Below are 22518 nucleotides of genomic sequence, written 5' to 3' on the forward strand. Positions count from 1 at the left end.
ATTATTTATTGTTCCTAACAAAACATGAATCATTAAAATAAAACAAAAAAAACACAACAACACTATTAGTCAATAAAGTATTGGTAATGAATTATGTTGTTTGATATCGAATAACGGAAATAACGTGTACATTACTGGTAGATACAGTTGACTGCATTCTGGAGATCATGTTCATGGAGAGCTAGCAGAGCGCAATCATCGGCATAAAGAAGCTCCGTTATGACCATCTCCTTTGTTTTTGTATGGGATAGTAGACTTCGAAGATTGAACACATTGCCGTCCGAACAAAACCTGATGTAGATGCCTTCGAGTAATCGCTGCCTCACTTGACCCAGAAGTACGCCAAAGAAGATAGCGAATAGAGTAGGGGCAAGTACACAGAAGTCATGTTCCAAAAGTCAGCCAATAAAAACTACTCAGCTCCAAAGATCATCGTAAACGGAACAAATCGCTCCGCCTGCCTACAAAAATCAATGTCTACCATGCGGTGGTTCTCTCAACCCTTCTATATGGATATGAGACATGGACACTATACAGAAAACAACTAAGACTACTTGAGCGCTTTCACAATGGCCGCGGGATACACATTTGAGACCAAAAGAAAATCCGCTGCCGATGACAGACGCAGACGGCGAAAAGAAAATCTAAATCGGCCACCTTCGGACAATGGTTATGCTTGCCCTGGCTGTGGCAAAAATCTAGGTCTCAATTGGGGCTGCACATCCACGGAAAATACTGTATTCTTCACTGATTTTCGAACTCGAAGACAAGCCTTATATATTGGTAGATACAGAAATAAGGACGGAGTTTAGATAACCTTTTTTTCTTTTAAATGTTTTTTTTTTTATTTTCCTTGTTAATTTCTTATGTTTTTCTTTAGCTAACCTTACATTGCCCCCCCCCCCACCTCATTACTCCATATCGCTTTCTCTTTTTTTTTTTTACTACATCACTTTTTTTTATAGCTTATAGAAAATAGATCTTCAAAATCAAAATGTAAATATAGGTCAGAATATAGGTCGAAATCATGGAACGTAATTATATTCTTTATTGAAGTAACGTCCTTAATATATATGATAAAATAAGAAGATAAGAATACTGAATTTAAAATGTACAGTGTAAATCACCAATAATCTGAGACATTTCATTCTCTTTCCGAGCACTGCAAATCAGAAAAATTGCGCGCTGCTTTTTCTGTGTGCACCATTTTAAACAAGATCAAAGTTAAGGAGTCAACTAAAGGGATGGATCTCTCTAGGTTTACTTTAAACACTTCAAGAGAATCTTTATGAAGAAGATGGTTATATTATTGTTTGCTTTGAGAAAAAATAAACAGACAATTAGGTAATGTTTGTATTTTAGATTAAATCTAAGCAGATGTAGGTAGTATAGGTAGATACATACTTTTATTTTGGCTTTCTTCAAATGTATGGCTGTGGTGACTAATAACTAATGGAGTAATCGTAATGCCAATGGTCAAGTATGAATCATTTCCTAAAACACACTACACAGCAATGAGAAGAATGCCTGGGCATTAGCTAGGTTCGCCGTCACAGAAATGAGAAGAATGCCTGGGCATTAGCTAGGTTCGCCTATAGGTTATCTATTTGTTTATGCTCAATAATCAGTGATCAATTCTTTTAAATATTCATGGATATTTGCTTATAATCTATTCCATTGTGGTGCCATTGTGGTGCCCCCTTCGGAAATTCATTCTCCTGGCGTCTACAACTCACTTTTATCATAGTGAGAGGAGCGCGAGTACAAAAGGGTTCAGTTCAGAAGGGAGGGAACGGAACTATTCTGAAGCGTTTCCCTGTGTTTCCCTGTGTTCTGTTCAACAGTAAGGTATTTTTGTGGCGCATTATTTATCCTAGGAAAAACAAGAAAAACATTTTTTTAAATACTTAAAAAAAAAAGAAAGAAGGCGTCGTTGTAATCTGTTTGGATCAGTCATGTCATTAAATTTGTAATATATCTAGTGACGCAATTTCATGCTTTACTTTTAGCGTTCTTAAGATGTTATGATCCTATCACTTGTCTGGACCAGTTGGAAATGGGTAAGGGGAGAAAGAATGGGATATCTGGGTGATCGCTTTTTAAATGCATTTATACAAAAAAAAATTAACGACCTGAATTCGTACGTGGGTAGCTAAAGCCTCCTCAGTGTCCTCTAGATTGTGTACCAACCACTCTCCCGAAAAGTGCATTTAAAAATAGGTTTTATAGTTATCCATTGTTAGTTTCAAACTTTTATCGATACAACGTATAAAGGGGATTATTTCAACTTATACCACTGTCAAGTACAATTTCTTTCCCTTGTTCGAGAAACCAAACTAAAATAATTCATTACCAAATAGTTAATTGACTTTTTTTTTTCCTTCATTTCTGTTCTATCAGGCACACGAAATGATTGTGCAAAATTTCAGCTTGATCTGAGATTGGTAGTGAGAGAAATAACGTGTTCAAACCTTATTTACCAGAAAGATAGAGTTGATATACCCTTTGTAAAAATGCAGATTAAATATTGCAACATTAAATGGAGGTAACATTATAATGCGAGGTATAAGCACAGCAAGTATGTCTGTAATGTAGTTTTGTTTTTGGTCACCCGAAAGTTGTCTGTAGACAATAGACTGTGATGAAGGTCTTTCGTAAGCGGAGACGTATTAAAATGTCTTATGTAAAAAATATTCAATCTTGAACATTTTTAGCGGCACCCGAAAGGGGAAAGGACGATATTAGTTTTGTGTGGAATGTCCGTCCGTCCGTCCGTCCTGTTTTGATCTCGTAAACTAGAAAAAATAGTGAAAATGCAACACCATAATATTTTAGTCCATTCAAAGTTCTGATGCTACGGCTACTTTTTTCTTTTCTAAAGGCGAAAAATCTAATTTTTTAAATCACTTAAGCAAGCAGTTTTTTCATAAAAATACACCACTTTTACAACTATTCACTATTAAATAGTAACAAACACGGGAGGGTCTTTGGTATGGGAATCTTTCACACACCATACTTGGAACATACTTATGCTAATGGTTTTCGATTTTTTGTCAATTTTTTTTTACATTAATATTGCTAATTTAAGCATGTTCTGTCATATTAACTAGATCTACTACATTTACAAAAAAAAAAAAATGTTTACTTTTTTTTTTTAAAGAGAAAAAAAGTTATTTAGTAGGCATATAAGTTAGACATAATTTAAAACAACAATTAATAAGTACTTTTTCATATTATCGCGTGAACTGTAAAGATATCAAAAAGGTATAGAGAACTGAACAAAAGGGAAAAATTTTTTTATTTTTTTTTATGGAAATCGTTTTTTTTTTTTCGGATTTGAATAAGAGATTGATCCTTTACAAAACAATTCTATCAATTAGGTATTCATCATATGACATCAGTTAGGCCAGATTTACATCTAACTTCTCATTCACTTTCACCTAGTCCTATCCTTTGGTTTGCTTTACCGTTGGGGCACCACAAAAGATATGTCAACCTTCTTTCTCCATTCTTCTATGTCATTTGTCTTTGATAGAATTTTTTTTTCCTGAAAATATTGATACCTGCCTTTTTACCTGCCTGGATGGACCACTTTGTGGGTCAATTTTGACTTTGTGTTTCCACAAAACTGTCTTTGTAACTATGTGTGGTCAACCGTGACACAGTAACCTTGTTTTAAATTTGTACTTTGTAGATGAATGGACTTTTTTTTTACATAAGTTTTTAAATTTATTTTATTTTTGAAACCTTGGTAATAATGCCATTGTTCTTTTGTTAATATTCAAGCATAGACTTATAACATAATGAAAGAACATATTTTTTTAAATTGAAAATTGATAACAACGGACTAGTATATTTAAATCTGACAAATGAAAGACAATCCATTCAATGAAAAGTGCACATTAAATTAGAGTTTATATTACACTCTGGTTTTTTTTTATTATCAAAGGGACATCACAAGCAAAATTACACACAGAAGTTAGAAAATGCAATGCCATGTAAATAAATGATAAAAATATTTTTTAAACATTACACACAAAAAAATCATAATATATATATTTCATGATATATATATATATCATGGGCGTAGCCAGGGAAGGGTTCGGGGTTCAGCCACCCCTAAAATGAAATCCCCTCCAAACAGGGAATGTTGAATTTTGTGACTGGTTAGCGGCCCCATGAAAGGGGTATAGATGATATTAGTTTTGAGTGGTTTGTCTATCGGTCCGTCCGTCGCGTTTAGTTCTCGTAAACTAGAAAAGATAGTGAAAATCCGACATCATGATATTTTAGACCATTCAAAGTTCTGGTGCAACGGCTACTTTTTTCCTTCTGAAAGTGAAAAATCTAATTTTTAAAATCAAATTTGCAAGCAGTTTTTTCATAATAATTCACCATTTTTACAACTAATCACTATTAATAGAAACAAACACGGAAGGCTATGTGGTTGGGGAGAACATGATACCACATACCCCTAACACATTTTTGCAAACGGTTTTAGTTTTTTGTCAGAGGGTCTTGAGTTTTATATCCCCTACATTAAAATCTTCCTCTTCAATATTATACTAAGGCCATTAACTCATTGGCCTCTTTCAGTCGTAGGACGACTATGGTTCATCTCGCACACTTCCTCTTGTGGCTGTGGAACCCTATTTTGGAAAGACACTCCAGTTCATAAATATCGCATGTTAAGGGTGGCTTTTGCTTCGGTGGTAGAGGAGCTGGCCATTTTTCACATTGTCCGTTTTTCTTCCAGGGCTGAGGCCCAGGGCTGACGCCCATGTTCTTTCGCTATCCATAGCTTTCTTGGTCACTGTTTCTCTCCATCTGGTGCGGTCTAGAGCTATGTCTTCCCAATGGTCAGTATTGATGTTCACTGATTTGAGGTCACGTTTTATTACATCTATTTAACGGAGGTGGGAGCGACCAGTTTTTCTTGAGCCATTCGCGAGTTGTCCATAGAGGATGACTTTCGGGATGCGTTTGTCCTCCATCCATCTTGCTTTGCGTAGCTGGTCTATGATTCGCTGCCATACAGTAGTGGACTCATAACGCGTGCCTTGTAGACTTCCATTTTGCTCACTGTAGTGAGCTTCTGGTTTTCCCAAACTCTTGACCTGAGTCTAGCGAAGGTCGAGGCAGCCTTCCCTATGCGTTTTTTTATCTCCTCTTCTAGAGACAAGGTCATCTTGAATTGTGGATCCCAAATAGCAGAATTCATTTACGGCATCCAGCTTTTTATCGTCTATGAGGATGGAGGGTGGTGCTGTAGCAGGTGTTCACATAACATTTGTTTTCTTTATAATAGTTAAGCCATACTACTTACAGGCCTGAGAGAAGCATGACATTAGTAACTGAAGTTCCTCTTGTGAGTGTGCCACTACCGCTGGGTCGTCCGCGATGAGTATATCTCTTATGAGGGTTGTTCTGGTTTTAGTTTTGGCCCTAAATCTAGCAACATTTAGAAGTTTGCCGTCGAATCTTGAATGAATATATATGCCTTCGGTGGATTTGTCAAACGCGTGTAGGATTAGCATTAAAAAGAGTATTCCAAAGAGGGTTGGGGCCAGGACACATCCTTGTTTGGCTCCGCTGTTTATATTGAAATTTTCGGAGCAGGCGCCGTTGAACTGTACTGTACCCATCATATTTTGGTGGAAAGATACAATAATGTTTAGTAGCTTGGGTGGACAACCTATTAATTGTAAGATTCTAAAGAGGCCATCTCTGCTGACTAGATCGAAGGCCTTTGTCAGGTCGATGAATGCGATGTACAAAGGCATTCTTTGATCTCTGCACTTTTCCTGAAGTTGACGGATGGAGAAAATCATGTCAATTGTAGATCTCCCTGAGCGAAAGCCGCACTGTGATTCTGGATAGACTCGATCAGCAAGTTTTTGTAGCCTGCGGAGTATCACTCGAGCAAAGACTTTGCCTACAATTCTTAGGAGAGAGATTCCCATGTAGTTGTTGCAGTCGCTTCTGTCCCCTTTGTTCTTGTACAGGATGATGATCTTAGCATCCCGCAGATCCTGTGGCACAGCACCTTGTTGCCAACATTTGCAAAGCAGTTCATGTAGAGGTTGGATTAGTGTAGTTTTGCATTGTTGTAGAAGATCGGGGGGGGGATACCATCGCATCCGGGTGCTTTGCGGGCAGCCATGTTGTCTATGGCTTTGTTGAGCTCTAACAGGGTTTGTATTTTGTCTAGCTCATTCATTGTGGGTAATTTTATGATACCCTTAAGGGCTAAGGCCGAGACCGAGCTTGCTGTGGCATAGAGTTCAGAGTAATGTTCAACCCATCTGTGCATTTGTTTGATCTTGTCTGTAGCCATTAACTACAGTCACCTAATTCTATGAGCATAGCAAAGGGGTTTTTGAGTTTAATACCCACCAACAGATGGCTTGGATTACAAAACTCCACTTTTCCATAAAAAATCTAAAGCAAACAATCACCAACTTTCAAAGGTTTTTTGGTTACCATCTCCAATAAAAAAAATCGAAACTATAGTTACCAATTTCTAGCAGTCGCAGGGCTCCAATAATAAAGTGAAGTGAATGGCAGATTTGGCTTTTGGACTACTTTTTTGTTTTAAGGGGGATGCACAATGAAATTTCAATTTTTGTAATTTACAGATAAATAGAAAAGCTTTATGCATGACTTGATAGAACATATAGAGACATGAGTAACCATACACATTTTATGAGTGTAGCCTTTTGGGTTGCTATGGAAATGGCGGCCATCTTGAAAATAAACAATGTTTACAAAATTCTTAAAATATTCTAAAGTACTCAAAATTTTTTTAATTTTTTGATTGCACCTGATAGATATTTGAATCCCATAGGTAACTGGCTAATTTTGTTTTGAAAATTATTACTGGTTTAATTTTTATGAATTTTTAAAATTTTTATTTTTTTCCGACCCCATTTTTCATCTGAGGTCACATCATTATTTTTATTTTTTTATGAAATTTATTATACATATTGAAAATTTTTGCAGCCTATTACCTATGATATACTATCAATAAACTACATGTGAAAAATTATTAGTCTAACTTATACAGAACTAAAGATTTTGAGATTCTTGTGGACAACATGCACCTAAAAATACATTTTGAGAAAAACGCATTTAAAGTTTTTAAAATGATATAAAATATTTATTGTAACCATAAAAATGAAAAAAAAGGGAATATTTACATAAAACAACATAATAGATAATAAAAAAAACAAAAAACTATTCATTAAAATGGCCTGATTGATAGGTTGGACCTTCTAGAACCTCTGCCCGGTGCTCATGCTCAATTCTTCGTTTTTTCAAGTTTTTTCTCCTGGACACTAATGCGATTGATTTTCTTTTTCTAACAAGCTGTAGTTTGACATTTTGCTTTTTCTCACTAGAAGAAATGTTCTTTAGTGTCCAGGGAATGCCTAATATGTCAAAAACTGATCTGATGCCAACAGGTCCATTATTGAAGGTTAAAACAGCAAGGTATGTCGCAGCCCTTACCGTTTTTAATGTTGCGAATTCTGTTTTGGGGCATCTTTGCCAAATGAGGGAATGAAAAGATTCATTGGCGTTTTGTGTTCCCATTCTAGAACATCTTTTTAACAGATCTGTGTCTGTTAGTCTTTTCATTATAGGAAATAACAGTTTACCTATTTCTGATGTGATGGTCTGGTTGTGTTTTTTATATGGCTGTTTTAGTGCCTCTGATCTCTTAAAGTGACACCAAGATGTAGCGCCATCAGGACACAACCTGTGGTTATGATCTAGGTCTGAGCTCATCATATGAAAAAATGAGCCCATAACAGCCAGCTTCATTTTTTGAATGTCGGGAGCATTTTGGCGCAGAGCTTTGGAATAGTAATTTGTAATTTTTTCAATTTTTGACTTTGTAAGCCTATAATTTAGTTCTTTTTTGTTAGACATTTTTAAATTGTTCAAAGCATTAAACATTCTTTTTGAGATGTGGTTAATGCAGTCCTCTTTTAAGATTTCTACATCATATCCTGAGTTGGTAATGGCAGATGAATGCGATTTACTATCGCCATCACACAGCATCGTGCCATAAACAAGTTTTCTGGATGCCACAGAGCGCGAAAAGATTTTGGATGCTGCTGCGGCCTCCATTGCATTTGCTGAGCCACTGAAGTTTTTTTGACACATATGCTTAGAGGCATCAAAGTTTAGTTCTGCAGAGTTTGAATCACAAACATGGCAATAATTTGATAGGACTTCGGTGTCGATGACGAGTCCAGTATCAAAATCAATAACTGTGCCAATTCCTGAATGAGATGAGTGGCCCCTTTTATGCCAAGTCCCATCGAAAGAAACTGTAATAACAGGACAGCCTGTTGAACTTATTCTTTCATCTGTAGTTAGAGGTTGTGAAATGTTTCTTCCATGCACAACAGCAGATGCCCTAATCATACATTCTTCACCAGCTTCAATTATAGCGGTATTGACTATGTTAGCTAGATTGTTATAAGTATTTCTGTGCATGCAGGGCATACTCATAAGTCCACAAAACCTATCAAATTTAGAATGCGAGATTCCAGATTCTTTTAATGCAGCGACAGCGCGGACATTAATATCCAGATGAACATCATTACTTTTTTTTGAGGTCCAGTCGGACCACAAATATGTTTCACAATTTAGGCATTTGATTTTAATCAAATGAGCCATGCCTTTTGATTGTGTGATGCACATAGTTAATTTGTTGTCAAAGCAATGTGGACAGCACAACAAGGAGACCATTGTGGTCAATTGCATTGAATTCATCATGACGTATATGAAATCTTCAGGCAGCCTCTTATTGGTGTTATCAGCGTTAGTAACTGCAGTTAGGGATATTTTTCGCTCAGCTGCACTTGCAGGCTGTGTTGTTGCTGCTTCAGATCCAGCTGTATCCAAAACAGAGCTGCAAACAAATAAAAAATAAATTAGAGGGTCTTTAAAAAAAAATTCAATAGTATGAAAGTACACGTCACATCTATCACAACATGAAGATTATTTTAAATTTTATAATGCATTTTAGAAATCATATATTGTATTAATCATAAAAAGTAAAGAATGTATAGAGACATGTTACATGTAATATAGATCTATATATGACAATATGTACTAGATCTAAAAAAAAACAACTAAGACCAAGACTTGAGTTGAAGTTGAAGTCCTACAATACTGTTCAATACATCATCATACACGATAATCAGATAATCTAATCTCTAGAGATTATCTAGTTCTAATGTGATCTATGCTCCTAATATAGACTAGATCTATAAAAGGATAGATCTCTATGTTTGCAATCATTTTCATGATATTTATTTAATGTCTATAGAATCTAGATTCTAGATCTAGATGTGATTCATTGGATAAACACGTTGTCGAACTCAAAGAGCCAAGGTTTCATAGTCATTATTTTATGTGTCAGCACACGCTTGTCTAGTAAATAAAAAAAAAAGCAAACTCTAGATCTAGACTTACCTTTGTAATTGTGCATTTGTCTTTGAAGCATGTCGTCCTCTGGGCTTACAGTAACGTTTTTTCTTTCCAAACATATAACCTTTTGTTGGCATTTCTGAGTTTCAATAATGAATCGATTGTTGATGTGATGGAAGTTTACAGAAGAAGGACCGGTTCACGTCATGTGCGCATGCGTGCATACTTTGTAGTTACGGAAGCTTTTTCAGTGCGCATGCGTGTAATTACAGTAACTATAGAAGCTTTGATGGTGCGCATGCGTAAATATGGCTTTGTGGGTGTGTATATGAGGATATAGGGGAAAAAAAGAGGTAGTGACGTATTTTGAAAGTTCATTGCAGTACTATTTATTTATAGAATGAGAAACCATGCACATAATCGGAACTAGAAAAGTAGACCTTTGTATCGATACCATCTGTTAGGGATGAGAGCGTACATTAGCTTATCAACTATAGCTTACAAAATGTTGATTTTTCACCAAAACATCAAAATTTTGCTTATATATCTACATTTAAAATACAAAATTGATGTATAAAACGTATTTTTTTTAGTATTCTGATAGGGAATTCGTATTCTAGACATTTTAAACTATTAAAATCAATTAATTTTAAAATATCGATATTTTTGACCTAAATCTATGTTTTCTCACTGTGCATCCCCCTTAAATAGAAGGTAGCAATATAATGCACTGTAGATACCTCGTCATATTTTATTTGTTTTAAATAGAAGGTAGCAATATAATGCACTGTAGATACCTCGTCATATTTTATTTGTTTTAAATACCGGAAATAATACTTGGCGCCGAAGCTCTAGTCCCCACTGGTAAAGCCCACACACACACACACACACATAGGGGAGTTTTTCCACCTAAAATCCTGCCAGAAAAATCCTGGCTATGCCCATGATATATAAAATATACACACATACATATATAGAGAGACAGGAAGAGAGAAGAGAGAAGAGAGAGAGAGACAGAAAGAGATGTATGAATGTATTAGAAAGCTATCATATAGCCCTTTATATACCTTCAGTACCTTATTTTTCAACAGTCAATGTCAATAGAAGACGTAATGGCTTTGCTCATTCCTCGGACCATTGCAGGAGCAGTGTTCACTTGATAACAAAGTTTGAATTTCCCAAAGAATGTCTTTTCTTTCTTTCCTTTTTAAGTTTTTTGTTGACGTCACTCACGACCTATTCCACATCTTGACTCCCATTGTGTTATCTCCCCTCTACCTGATCAAGTGGGGAGCAGAAGGTCTCATCAACATGCTCGACTCTTTTTTCCGTGTCCTGCATTACATCTTCTTTGGTATCTTCGGCTTCGAGTGATACCCGTGTGAACCAGGCTTAAGGGTATGTGACAGTGTTCTTCCTGTGTGAACCAAGCTTAACGGGATACGCTAGTTCTCGTTGTGCAATTTAACACATTTGTAATAAGATTGAACTTTTAAACTAACAGACATATCGTTTAGTCCAGGAAAGTTAAAATCCTTGAGGTATTAGAGACGTTAGTTTAGATGGTGAAGTGAGTAACTGGGAACACTAATTACCATGAGATCAGACGCGAGGCACAGACTACACATTCCTGCTGATGACGTTTCAGAAGAGGACATTGAGAAAGATTTTAACTATGTGAAATCTGACGACGACGGACTGGCCCGTGGAAGTTCGCCACGCGACGATTGGTCCGATTCCAATAGCGAGAGGCTTGTTCCTTCCACGAGCTTAGAGGAAGACGGGGACGAAGATGTTCAGGAAATGGGAAAAGACATTAAGGATGATATCAAATTTGACACGGTCAATGAGGGTGCGGAAAACAAAGGAAGCTCTTTGGACGGAAACGCCAAGAAAATATTTTTGGAAGAAGACCCAAAAGAGAGCGGCAAACAGGAAGACGTTGAAGACAATGAAGATGAGCGAGGTAATGTCGCCGACGATGATTTTGAGCAGTTAAAAGCCATTAGCTCAAGGCTGCAGAACAACGAAGAAGAGAATTTGCACGCAAGTAAGAAGCTGAACCTTACCGGCAACGAAAGATTCCACCAGTTGGTCAACGATTACAAGATGGAGAAACTCAAGAAGAACGAGGATAGACTAGCGTCACTGGACGATGAAAATATCGATCCGCTAGAGACGGGCAAAACTGCAAGCTCCGGTCGTAGCGGGTCCATCGTTTCTGTTAAAGGCAACCTCTCTCACAGAACCACTGCGCGTGGGAAGAGACCCAAGCTTAACAAAGGTTCGACAACAAAATCCTTCAAACAGAGTACATTGTCGATGAGTAGACCCAATGAATTGAACAAACTTCACAAGCATAGGACTACGTCTGGTAAGTTCATTAATGTCTTTGTTTTCTTTTATCTTAATATAGTGACATACAACTTTAAATTTCGAAAGATACTTGACTAATGTCTTCAGGTGCCACCTTTGTTTCGTGATATATCCTCTACATTTTGTGAGAGATCGCTTTAATTTCTTGAAATACTTTATTAATGTCTTGAGATGTTGCCTTAATAGCTTTTGATACAACCTTAATTTCATGAGAGGTCTGATTAATTTCTTGAAATACCACCTTAATTTCTTAAGTTATCACTTTTTAATTTATAGAAAAAAAAGTTTTTTTTTTAAATTTGTTTTAAAAGTTTAAAATGTATTTTCCTTTCCTTTCTTTATTTTTTGTAGCCATTGAGGTCAAAAAGAATAGTTCAGAATATGGTATTGATGATGACTCCATCTCAGAGATGATTGGTCAGTCTGGGTCAAGCCACGTGAACAAAACCGCATTCCTTATTGAAGATAAAGGCGTTGACAAAATTGACGTGCCCATATCAGGCAGTACAAACTGGAATACTCTTATACACGGTACGGGCACTGCTGACATAACCAAATAATAATGGGTCGCTTTTTTTTTGTTTAATATTTTACTCTTTTAGTCCCTCGGACCATGCCCACCCTCTCCTCCTCTTTTAGCCTGGCAGGAGTTTCTGTAGGAGTGCTGCCAACTCCTGGGCTTCAACTGAAGTTGGAGAGACATGTAAATGCCTACGCAGCGTATAAAATGAGTTCAGTTGTTGTAAGATTGTCTTTGTGTTACGTCTTGTAGCGGACCACTTTTGGCCAAGCAATAGACGCTCTACTAGAACGATGGTAATAAGCTCGGTCAACGCATTTCGGGAGACTCCAATGATTGTTGTACTGCTTTTAAATGTTGCTTCAGATTTGAAGATTGTTAACGCCTCACCAAAAGATCTCGCACAATGCCAAAGAATGTTTCAAACCATAAGACCAGTCAGCCATGATTAGCCGGGCACGTTTGCTTGCAAAATTAGTAATAGGAGTAAAGACGCTACATACATCTGTGATTTGAGTATCATTTAAATATCATTTAATTCTACGTAGCATGTTAATGTCATAATACCGAAACAGAAAAGAAAAACATTTTTTTAAATCTCCCCTCATCCTCTTTTCCGCCCCTTCAGGTTGAGAATCACTAACCTATAAATATGGTATCAAATAGAAAGAGTTTGTGACCAATGAGTTCTCAAAACTAGACTGAGCCAATATAGCAATATTCATCACAAATTACTTAAAAGAACTGCATCATTATCTGTATATCAATGCTACGGAGTCAGCAATTTTACCTTAACCTATCCCTTAGTCTGCTGACCGTTGTGGCACCATGCAAGATTCGTCGACCGTCTTTCTCCATTCCTCTTTGTCTTTTGCCTTAGTTAGAACCTCTTTCAATGGCAGGCCAGTCTATTCTTTTATGTTGTCCTGCCATTACTTTCTCTCTCTGCCTCTTCTTCTTTTTCCTGGTACTGTTCTCTGAAGAAAGGTCTTTGCGAGCCCCGAAGATCTTGTAATATGGCTATATATTTTAAGCTTGCGTTTTTTTTACGATAGTTGGCAGGTTATCATGGGGTCCAATCGCTGCAGTAACCCTGTCTCTAATCTCTTGGTTTGTGATGCGGTCTTTGAATGCGATACCTAGGATCCTTCTGTAGCATCTCAATTCCATTGCAAGGATCCACGTCTCTAGCTCTGCAGACTCACAAGCATATAAAAAATGTGGCCAGCAATACCAAAACAATTAGGCTTAGGATATAGGCAGGTGATGAATTTGTCCTCGGTCATCCAGCCCAAGGACTGATTCGAAATGTCGTATTTAGAACAAATATTCAGGTGATGCCGTTGCCTATATTCTATATTGTTTGATGTATCTGCATAGTGTACTCTTGTCAGTAGAAGTCGCTATATTTTGTTTGGCAGGACGAAGAGAAGTTATCATCGCTGGTTCTGTCATAGCCATTGTGGGTATTCTGGTCTTGGTGTTCTCAATCATTCACTTGCTAGTATTACGAAAGTAAGTGCCATAAACTTAATCATGACAAATTGACTAGAACATGTGTGTTGTCTTTTACAAAGCTTATATCAATATGTAGGTCACAGCTGGGACTAATCATGACATGGATGTTGCTTTTACAAAGTTAATATCAATATGTAGGTCACAGCTGGGGCTAATCATGACATGGGTGTTGCTTTTACAAAGCTTATATCAATATGTAGGTCTCAGCTGGGGCTGCGTAGCCAATGGAAATACTGCATTCCTCATTAATCTTCGTACTTGAAGACAAGCATCATTATTATTATTATTATTATTATTATTATTATTATTATTATTATTATAGCCTATAAACTCACTCTTTCCGTATTTCTGTCTGTATGGTGGAAAGTGTGTACACGTTATTTCTCCCACACCTAATCTCGGATAAAATACATTTATTTCTTTTGCCCGACAACACAAGAATGTATTTAAAAACTTCACCAATTACTTAATTAACTATTGGTAATTAATTTTTTGTTTGGTATCTTGAACAAGGGAAAGAATTTGTACTTGACAGATGTGGTGGCATAAGTTGAATTAGTCCTCTTAAGGACTCTTGAGCCCTAAGTGAACATTAAAAAACGATCTCCTTCTTCCCTGTCCTCTTTTCCAACTGGTCCAGTCACGTGATAGGATCATGGAGCATTGAGAAAGCTAAAAGCTAAACAAGAACAATCGGTAAAAATATTTCTAATCGTACAGATTTATTTCGTCTAGCTAAAACCATATATATAACTAGTCGACCCACGGCGTAGCATACGCCGTTATTTTGCAGGGCCGGCCTTAGGCCAATGCAACCTTTGCGACCGCAGTGGGTCCCGCACTTTTAAAAGACACGCGCTAATTCTAGGTGTAAATTATTAAATTGAACCATTTTATAACTTATAACAGATTTCCTTCCCGCGGGTTCCTGTCGAAATGTGGAAATCTCCTGAAATTTCAATATATACGATAACGTCCTGGAAATATCCGGAAAATTATTAAAATCTTTAGAAAACTCATACAAATCTCCTGAAATATAGAGACAAAATATGTCATTTTGGGGTGTCATTCAAAATGGAAAACGCCAATCCTACGCGCGATTGAAAAAAATAGTCATTATGCAATATCCGTAATTGTGGAATCTAGTGAAAGAAGCTTCTCGCGCCTCAAACTAATGAAGAATTACTTGAGGTCAACATTTCTCGTACATAGATTGAAACATTTGGTAATTCTTGCTATTGATCGTGATCTATGTCGAAAATAATGTTTTTTATATACTGTATGACTTCGCTACACGCAAGGCTCGTAAAGTAGTTCTGTACGTAGTAAAGAATGAATAAAATGCAAAGACGAATTTATTTTCTTATACAAACTCTTAAATTTCACTTATTATCAGAATCCCTACCCAAACTTGGCCCTGCGAAATCCGTTTCGCATAGGGCCCCACAACGGTTGAGTCCGGCCCTGCTATTTAGTGACGGGTAATACAGAGTAGATTACTTGTTCTCCCCTCCCCCCCCCCCCCCCCGGCTAATACTACGTGGGGTAGAAATAAAAAAGAGTGATCTTTCCATGACTTCTTGGTCACAACGGTTAAGTCCGGCCCTGCTATTTTGTGACGGGTGAATACTATTTGTCCTCCCCCCCCCCCTCTCTCTCTCTTTTTTCGACTTGCAGAAATAAAAGAGTGATCTTTCCTTTACTTCTTGTCCAAACTCTTGAGCCACGAAGTGAATTATATATAGAGAGATACTAGATAGATATTACCCGCTGCCCGCGGGTCTTAACGTGCGTATTGCTGATGTAGTCACTGATATAGTGTATTAGAAACAATTAAAGAAAATAATAATGTTATAAGTAAAGCGAATGAATGAATTCATGAATAAAAAAATATTATGAATGGAGCTAAAATAGTTAATTGACCTGAATTCAATTTTTTACGAAAACATTGGCGAACGATTGTAGATCTATGTAAAAATGCTTTAGAAAAACAAATTTGAATGTTAATTTGATTAAAATATGAAATGAATGGACTATAATTAATATGTTCATGTGTTTAATTATAAAACTATCTTTGCGAAGAGAAGTTGTATCATCTTAGAGTGAAATAAGAATTTATGTAAAAATGCATTTGAAACAGACACTTGAAGCTTAATTTTATTAAATAATGAAATCAATAAGCTATATTTTCTATTCTCATGTGTCAAAGTAAAAAACTATCTGCGCAAAGTGTAGTTTCTAAAATTAGATCTAGATCCTTTCGATCTTTTCATGTAAATATGGTAAACATAGCCTAGATCGATGAAGTTATAATGCTTTCATAGAGTTGGTAAACTTTTTTTTTTTTGAGGGTCTTACGTTTGTTTTAGGGCTACAATACATACACTACGGTCTAAGTTAGTACCCAAGGAACATTTCTGCCAAGTTTTATCAAGATTGTCAAACGGTTTTGATTTCTATTCGTAACATACATACATACATACATACGCCTTACTTTCAACTTTATATTATAGATAGATTACATGATTTATCCAAATTAATCGATACAATTACACTTAATAGAATCTATTTTTTAAAGTATTTTTTTCTTGTTAGATAGCTTATATCAGTTCTGTCTGTCTGTCTGGTACAATAGCTGTACAGTTTATTTCTAGATCTTCCCATTTTCGAATCAATTTTAAATTTTTCACACTTGCTATTTGTTGGTGACAACGCATTAATCAATAAACAAATTTAGCCAATTAGTTAATTAATTATTGGCAATTGGTTTTTTTTTTTTTTTTTTTTTTTTTTTGGTATCGAAACTTCGATTGTTAAAAAGAATCCGTTTAATTAATCAAATTTAAATACAAATAACATTTACCTATACAACAAAAAAAAAGTATTTCTCCTAACCTTACTTTACATTCCTTTCACAGAAAAAGGAAGTCTTCGAATGTCAACAATAACAGATATCATCGACTTGGTACAGAAGAGGAGAGTGTTGCTATGATGAAGCCTCATCAGCCAGCAGTGTTTATGTGCGGACATATACAAAACATCTATCTATCTATCTATCTATCTATCTGTCTATCTATCTATCCTCTCTCTCTCTCTCTCTCTCTCTCTCTCAGTGGCGTAGCTAGCACGGAGCATCAAGTGATGAGGGGCATCAAACTGAGCACAGCATTTCTCAGTAAAAACTGCACACATTGTTCATACATGAATAAACATGAACTACTGTATTTGATTTTAAAAATTATCTATTTTGCCTCTCTGTAAATATTATGGGCGCTGGTCAAAATTGATAAGTCTGGCTGGTTCTCATATTGCTAGCTCAGGCGGAGAAATTGTCTTCGCAATTTAAAATGTTGACGGCAGTGATCAAAGGGTAATGTACAGAATCTTGGATATCATTCCTTTTCTCACAAAGCAGAATCTGGCCCTCATCACGAACGAGTTGAAGACGAATTGTAAAGATAAAATCTCTTAAGTAGGCGGATTGTTAGTTGCTATGGTCTCGATTTGCTCACCTATTTTGGATTCTTGGTCCTTGAATTAACTGAAATAAAAGACGGGTAAGTCTAACTTCAAAAACAATGATCGTCAATTCGAGACTGCACACTTAAATGGAAAACATTAAAAACATCGATAATTACTAGTCGGAAGGGCAACGCTGGAGCCATCATTACTATCAGCAATAGTATGTGCTCTGATCTGAGGATTAGTGCATAATATCAAAGACGTATTGGCCACAATAAAGAGAAGCCAAGCGAAGAAAGGTGAAGATTCTGTAAAACACATAAGAACGAGCTACGGATTAAGTTTTATTCTTCCTTGGACGTGATAGTTCAAGAAATAATCACCCAATAGGATCATGATGTGGTAGGTGAATATGAATTTCGTCGCTATCCCAACTATTGAATCCTCAGATGAAATCCATCTCGATGGTGCTCATAGCAACATTGACAAAAACACATTTCGTCTGGAGCAAAATGAGGCGTTAACAGTTTGTCGCTATTTCTTCAGAAGCCTTTGAACTTCTCAAACATAGACCTATTTGAAATCTTGAGTTAACAGAAAAAATAATAGAAAGATATCAGCTAGAATGTCACTAAATGATTCAGCTCTAAATATTTTCTAAATATTCGTGGTGCCTATTGAACGCCAGATTCTGCTTTGAGAGAAAAAGAATGATGTCCAAGATTCTCTTTAGGTAGCATTTTCATATTTTTACATATTTCTGACAATTGCGTTAAGTGTGGCTTCATGTGAGCGAAGTTGTTCAGACTTAATTAAGTTGATCACTAATAAATAGCAATCAGCGATGCGTTTCACTAACAATGCAATTGGTGGGAAAGATTTCGATAAATTATTGATAGTTTTGCGACCAAGAAAGATTGTAATATTTATTTGTAGTAGATTTTGTTAACGTGTTTTCTATGTTTTATATCCGACGGGGAGGGCATCATTAGGAGATGCCGCAATGGGCATCAAACACCCTAGCTACGCCCCTGATCTCTCTCTCTCTCTCTCTCTCTCTCTCTATGTATTTATCTATCTATAATGATTATAAACCATTTGATTGTCAAAAGAGTTTAGCCAAAAGCTCTTCGAACTCTAGGCGTGTAAGCCTGCTTGAAACAAACTTTCTGTCTGGAAGAGGTCCAAGTCAATGCCTATGTAAAACATTGCTATTTCCGATATATCCGGCTCTCCGGGCGCGTTGCCGAAGGCCGAGTACACCGGGAACCCCTTCCATTTTCCTATGTTGTACCAAGCTAACCGTGCAGGACTCGTCCCTTAAGGAACTGCTCATGGATTATCGACAGGGACGTGGAAGCTCTCTTTCAACTCCGCACCGTGCAATGGGAAAGCTCTCGCATTCCCTTGGACACTCCCACAGGAGTTTTGTTTTGCTATTCATTTAGCCTAATTACTTTCTCAAGTATTCGTTTCCACCAGGGTGCCACGTTAAGGCAGAATGGCATACACGGGATAATTATAAACCTACCTTTTAAATAATTACCTGATGCAATATCATATTTTCTAAGGGACGCAATCTATATATCACGTTAGAATTGTATTATTTTGCAAGAGGAAAAGGAATTTTGTAAAAAAATTTTTAGTATTTTAGTGTTTATAAAACGTTAACTAATATTTAAAAGATTTCATATAAAATGTACAAAACCAAAGAATGATATTGTATTTTTATTTATCCTTATTTGCAACTTAAAACTTTAAAAATTACCCAATAATACTATTCAAAATTGTATTTTAAAAATCAGAAAAGCTAAAATTTACGATAGAGCAGATAAAATGTCCACAAAACATAATTCGTTGTTATCAAACATAGTGGTAATATTATTTACCTCATAACCATTGAACCAGTGATTCCCTAAATACGATAATATAGGTAACGTACTTGCTCTATAAAGAAAGTGTGGATGTTTAAGAAAGAACAACATATAACCGGCATAGTGAAAAAATATGGCGGCATTCTTGGTTTGGGCCGCAATTACAAATTTTTGCTAAACTAGAGATTGGAGGAACGATGGGAATATTTACCAAAACGAGACAAGAAAATGAGTCGGTTGTAAGGCTAGCTAAAGTGTTGCTCATATTTTAAGTAAAGAATGAAGACAATTTCTGACGCGTACGAAAAAAAAAAAGAAACTTCATATCCCTTTAATAAATGTAAGTAGGCCTACTAGATCCATTGCTTTATAATCAAATAGTTTCAGATCAATTTCAGTTCTTTTTTTTGTACCTTTTCTTTCCTATGGCCCGTGACACGAGTTTCTTATCTAATCAACTATCTATCACAAGATCACAAACACAAAGGTGAACTATGTCTCTTTACTCAGAGATGCTCAAATTATACTGGGGAACACAAAAAGGCGGAATAAAAAATTTCAAGGAGAAAAATAAATGGATAAAATAAATTCAAATAAAATCTTTGGATCTCTGTTCCATATCCCTAATTTTTATTTTAAATTCTAACCAGATTCGCACACTATATACTATACATAAAGTTTCTTATGGATCGCAGAAGTAGGCCCATATTAAAGAGATCTATAGTTCTGTGATTTTTACAAAACCTTCTGGGCGAAACGTATAACCTAGGTGGACACGGTTCTCGAAAACGGTTCTAACGATTTCTTAGAAATTTGACAGTTGATGTAGATTGTTGAGAAAAAAAATTACTAGCGCACTAGTTTGATCGTTATAATTTTTCAAAATATAAAAAGAAATTAATTGAAATTAGGCTAGAGAAGTGGTTCTCAAACTGTGGTCCGCGGACCTTCACGTGTCCACGAGACGACAGTAGCTGATCTGCAGAAAAATGAAAATTGTATATAATTAGGTCAAAGCTTGGTCTGCGCAGCCACGGGAAATACTGCATTCCTCTCTAATCTTCGGACTCGAAGACAAGCCTTATTATGTAATTAAAATAACGTCTAGTCTGAAAGCCAGTTCATCCAATCGGATAAATTGAACGATAATCAACTCGTCCTTCTCTACTGTTTACTATGTCTACTACATGCTATTTATTATATGACGGCATAAACCAAAGATTGGAACACAAGTTTCACCTGGATATGTCCGACTGGGTACTGAACCCTGTAACGCGTGGACAAATTCAGATTGCATTCACAGATGAACCCATATTAGTACAGGAGCAGCTTATTAAAAAATTTAAAAAAACGAGGAACTTAAGCCAATGTTTGAAAAAGAAGACCACAAATTGTGATTACAATTAATTTTACGCTTCATACATACACTGCACTCACCCTTAATCTTCCGAACTAAGATTACATTGCTATCTGTCATATCTACATCTTTGTAAGTAAAAGTAAAGTAAAGCTCCACTTTCAGATCTTGTGCTCTATCGGGCAAATAAATGTTAAGGCCATCTGTTTCTTTCGCCAACGGTTAACGAGCAGGGCGTCATGTGGCCAGCACAACGACCAACTGTCTTTACTTTCCCCAACTTAAATCAGGTACCCATTAGAGTTTGGTGAAATCTAAAAATCCCGAAATTCAAAATCCTAGTCTTCAACGAGATTCGAACCCAGGACCCCAGTTTCGGAAGCCAAGTGCTTAACCCCTCAGCCACTGCGCCTCCTCTACATCTTTGCATCAACACTCGATTTTTGTTTCCCCAGGTCATCTGAAGAATCGACTGACGACGAAGAAAACGACGAAGAAGATACTCTCTACATAAGAGGCGGACGTAAAACGTAAAGCATTGTTTTGAAAAATGTTAACACGCCTCTGGTATGCAAATAGAAGAACAAGCGATTGAAAACACATGCAATATTTCAATGATGTGTAGGGTTAATAGTACGCTATGCTTTCAATGATGTGTAGGGTTAACAGTACGCTATGCTTTCGATGATCGGGGGCTAATGTTTTTTATTCTACATTTTATCATGTGTTACTGTTACCTCCATACGTCATGTTTCATACGTCATGTTTCATGAGCAAGTCATGAAAACTCCAAGAATGCCTCTGTCAAATCGCATGCACCATAACATGTTCTACCGCGTTGTTGGTCGCTCGCCCCCGCCCAAGGACAAAGCTTTTTCCACAAGCGTTAGGTAGGCCTATATGTTTTTCCTAAGTAGTATTTAATTATATGTGAAACTGTTCTACAGACTAAATGCCACATGATAAATGTGTGCAATGTAGTTAATGAATATATTTTTGAATAAAATATATTGTATTTCTATTCAATTTTGTTAATTTTTTGTTAATAAACAACATTTAAAAAAATCAATACATAATTTAAATGTGTGACTTTTTATGTACATTTGTATGAAGTTGTCTACTATTATTTTGGTTGTCATTGTTATTAATTACATAATTATGACGTAGTCATCCCCATCCATATATTGAAGTAACACGTGTAGCTTCTTTTATAAGATAAAAGCAGTGGGCGGCTCATAGACAATTGATTCATAGGATAGTCACATGTTGTTAATATTCTTATCGCATGTTTAATTAGTTTCTATTAAAATGACATGCTTGCTGGGCCGGAATTTAGGCATGGCAGGCGGGGCTACAACCTCGGGGGAATCCACAAATGTGAAAAGAAAAATTGGAAAAGCTTCTGCAGCAATGGTTCTCAAACGTAAGATTTAAAGTAAGATTTAAAATATAGTTGGAAAAAAAATGCGGGAAAAAAGTGGATAAATCTTCTCAAATTTGAGACTTTTAAAATCTCTCTTGTACGTACCCCTTTTTTGTGGAGTATCTGGGGCCGTAGCACCGCCTGCCTTGCCCTAAATTACTAGCGGATCCAGAACTTTGGAGTGGGGGGGGGCGATTTTTTTCCAAACCCTAACCCTAACGCCCAGTAAACCCTAACCCTATGCATAAACGTGCGTACAGCATGTATCTCTCTCTCTCTCTCTCTCTCTCTATATATATATATATATATATATATATATATATATATATATATATCAATAAATAAATAAATAGCGAAGCCCCGCCGCCAAAAGCGTTTTCTTGCATTTTTCACTGCAGAAACGCCTGCTCCTGACATCTACAGTTCACTATTCATCAGTGAGTTTCGGGGCGAATCCCCGACGCTAAAATCGTTTCCTTGCATTCTTCATTGAAGAAACGCATTCTCCTTACCTAAAGCTCATTATTCATCCTATTAAAAAAGG

The 22518-nt window shown here is 36.3% G+C and overlaps 2 protein-coding genes across 3 annotated transcripts; one reads left to right on the forward strand and one right to left on the reverse strand.

Annotated features, from left to right (window-relative positions):
• Positions 1-1206: 1206 nt before the first annotated feature.
• On the forward strand, positions 1207-21572 carry LOC106071434 (uncharacterized). Of its 2 annotated transcripts, none has more exons than XM_013231535.2 (6): positions 1207-1344; positions 10536-11818; positions 12172-12351; positions 13762-13855; positions 16777-16878; positions 21007-21572. In XM_013231535.2, exons 2-6 carry the CDS (start codon positions 11041-11043, stop codon positions 21083-21085), a joined length of 1233 nt encoding a protein of 410 aa, XP_013086989.2. In that variant the 5' UTR covers positions 1207-1344; positions 10536-11040; the 3' UTR covers positions 21086-21572. The 2 variants fall into 2 exon arrangements, with proteins under 2 accessions (XP_013086989.2, XP_013086998.2); XM_013231544.2 differs by having other exon boundaries at positions 1232-1344; positions 10657-11818.
• On the reverse strand, positions 7131-10154 carry LOC129928271 (uncharacterized). Its single transcript, XM_056041890.1, has 2 exons — positions 9490-10154; positions 7131-8923 (listed from the first exon to the last, which is right to left on the reverse strand). The coding sequence occupies exons 1-2, from the start codon at positions 9579-9581 to the stop codon at positions 7237-7239; spliced, it is 1779 nt and encodes a 592-aa protein (XP_055897865.1). The 5' UTR covers positions 9582-10154; the 3' UTR covers positions 7131-7236.
• Positions 21573-22518: the final 946 nt, after the last annotated feature.

Source organism: Biomphalaria glabrata, chromosome 9, assembly GCF_947242115.1.
Source record: "Biomphalaria glabrata chromosome 9, xgBioGlab47.1, whole genome shotgun sequence".
NCBI lineage: Eukaryota > Metazoa > Mollusca > Gastropoda > Planorbidae > Biomphalaria > Biomphalaria glabrata.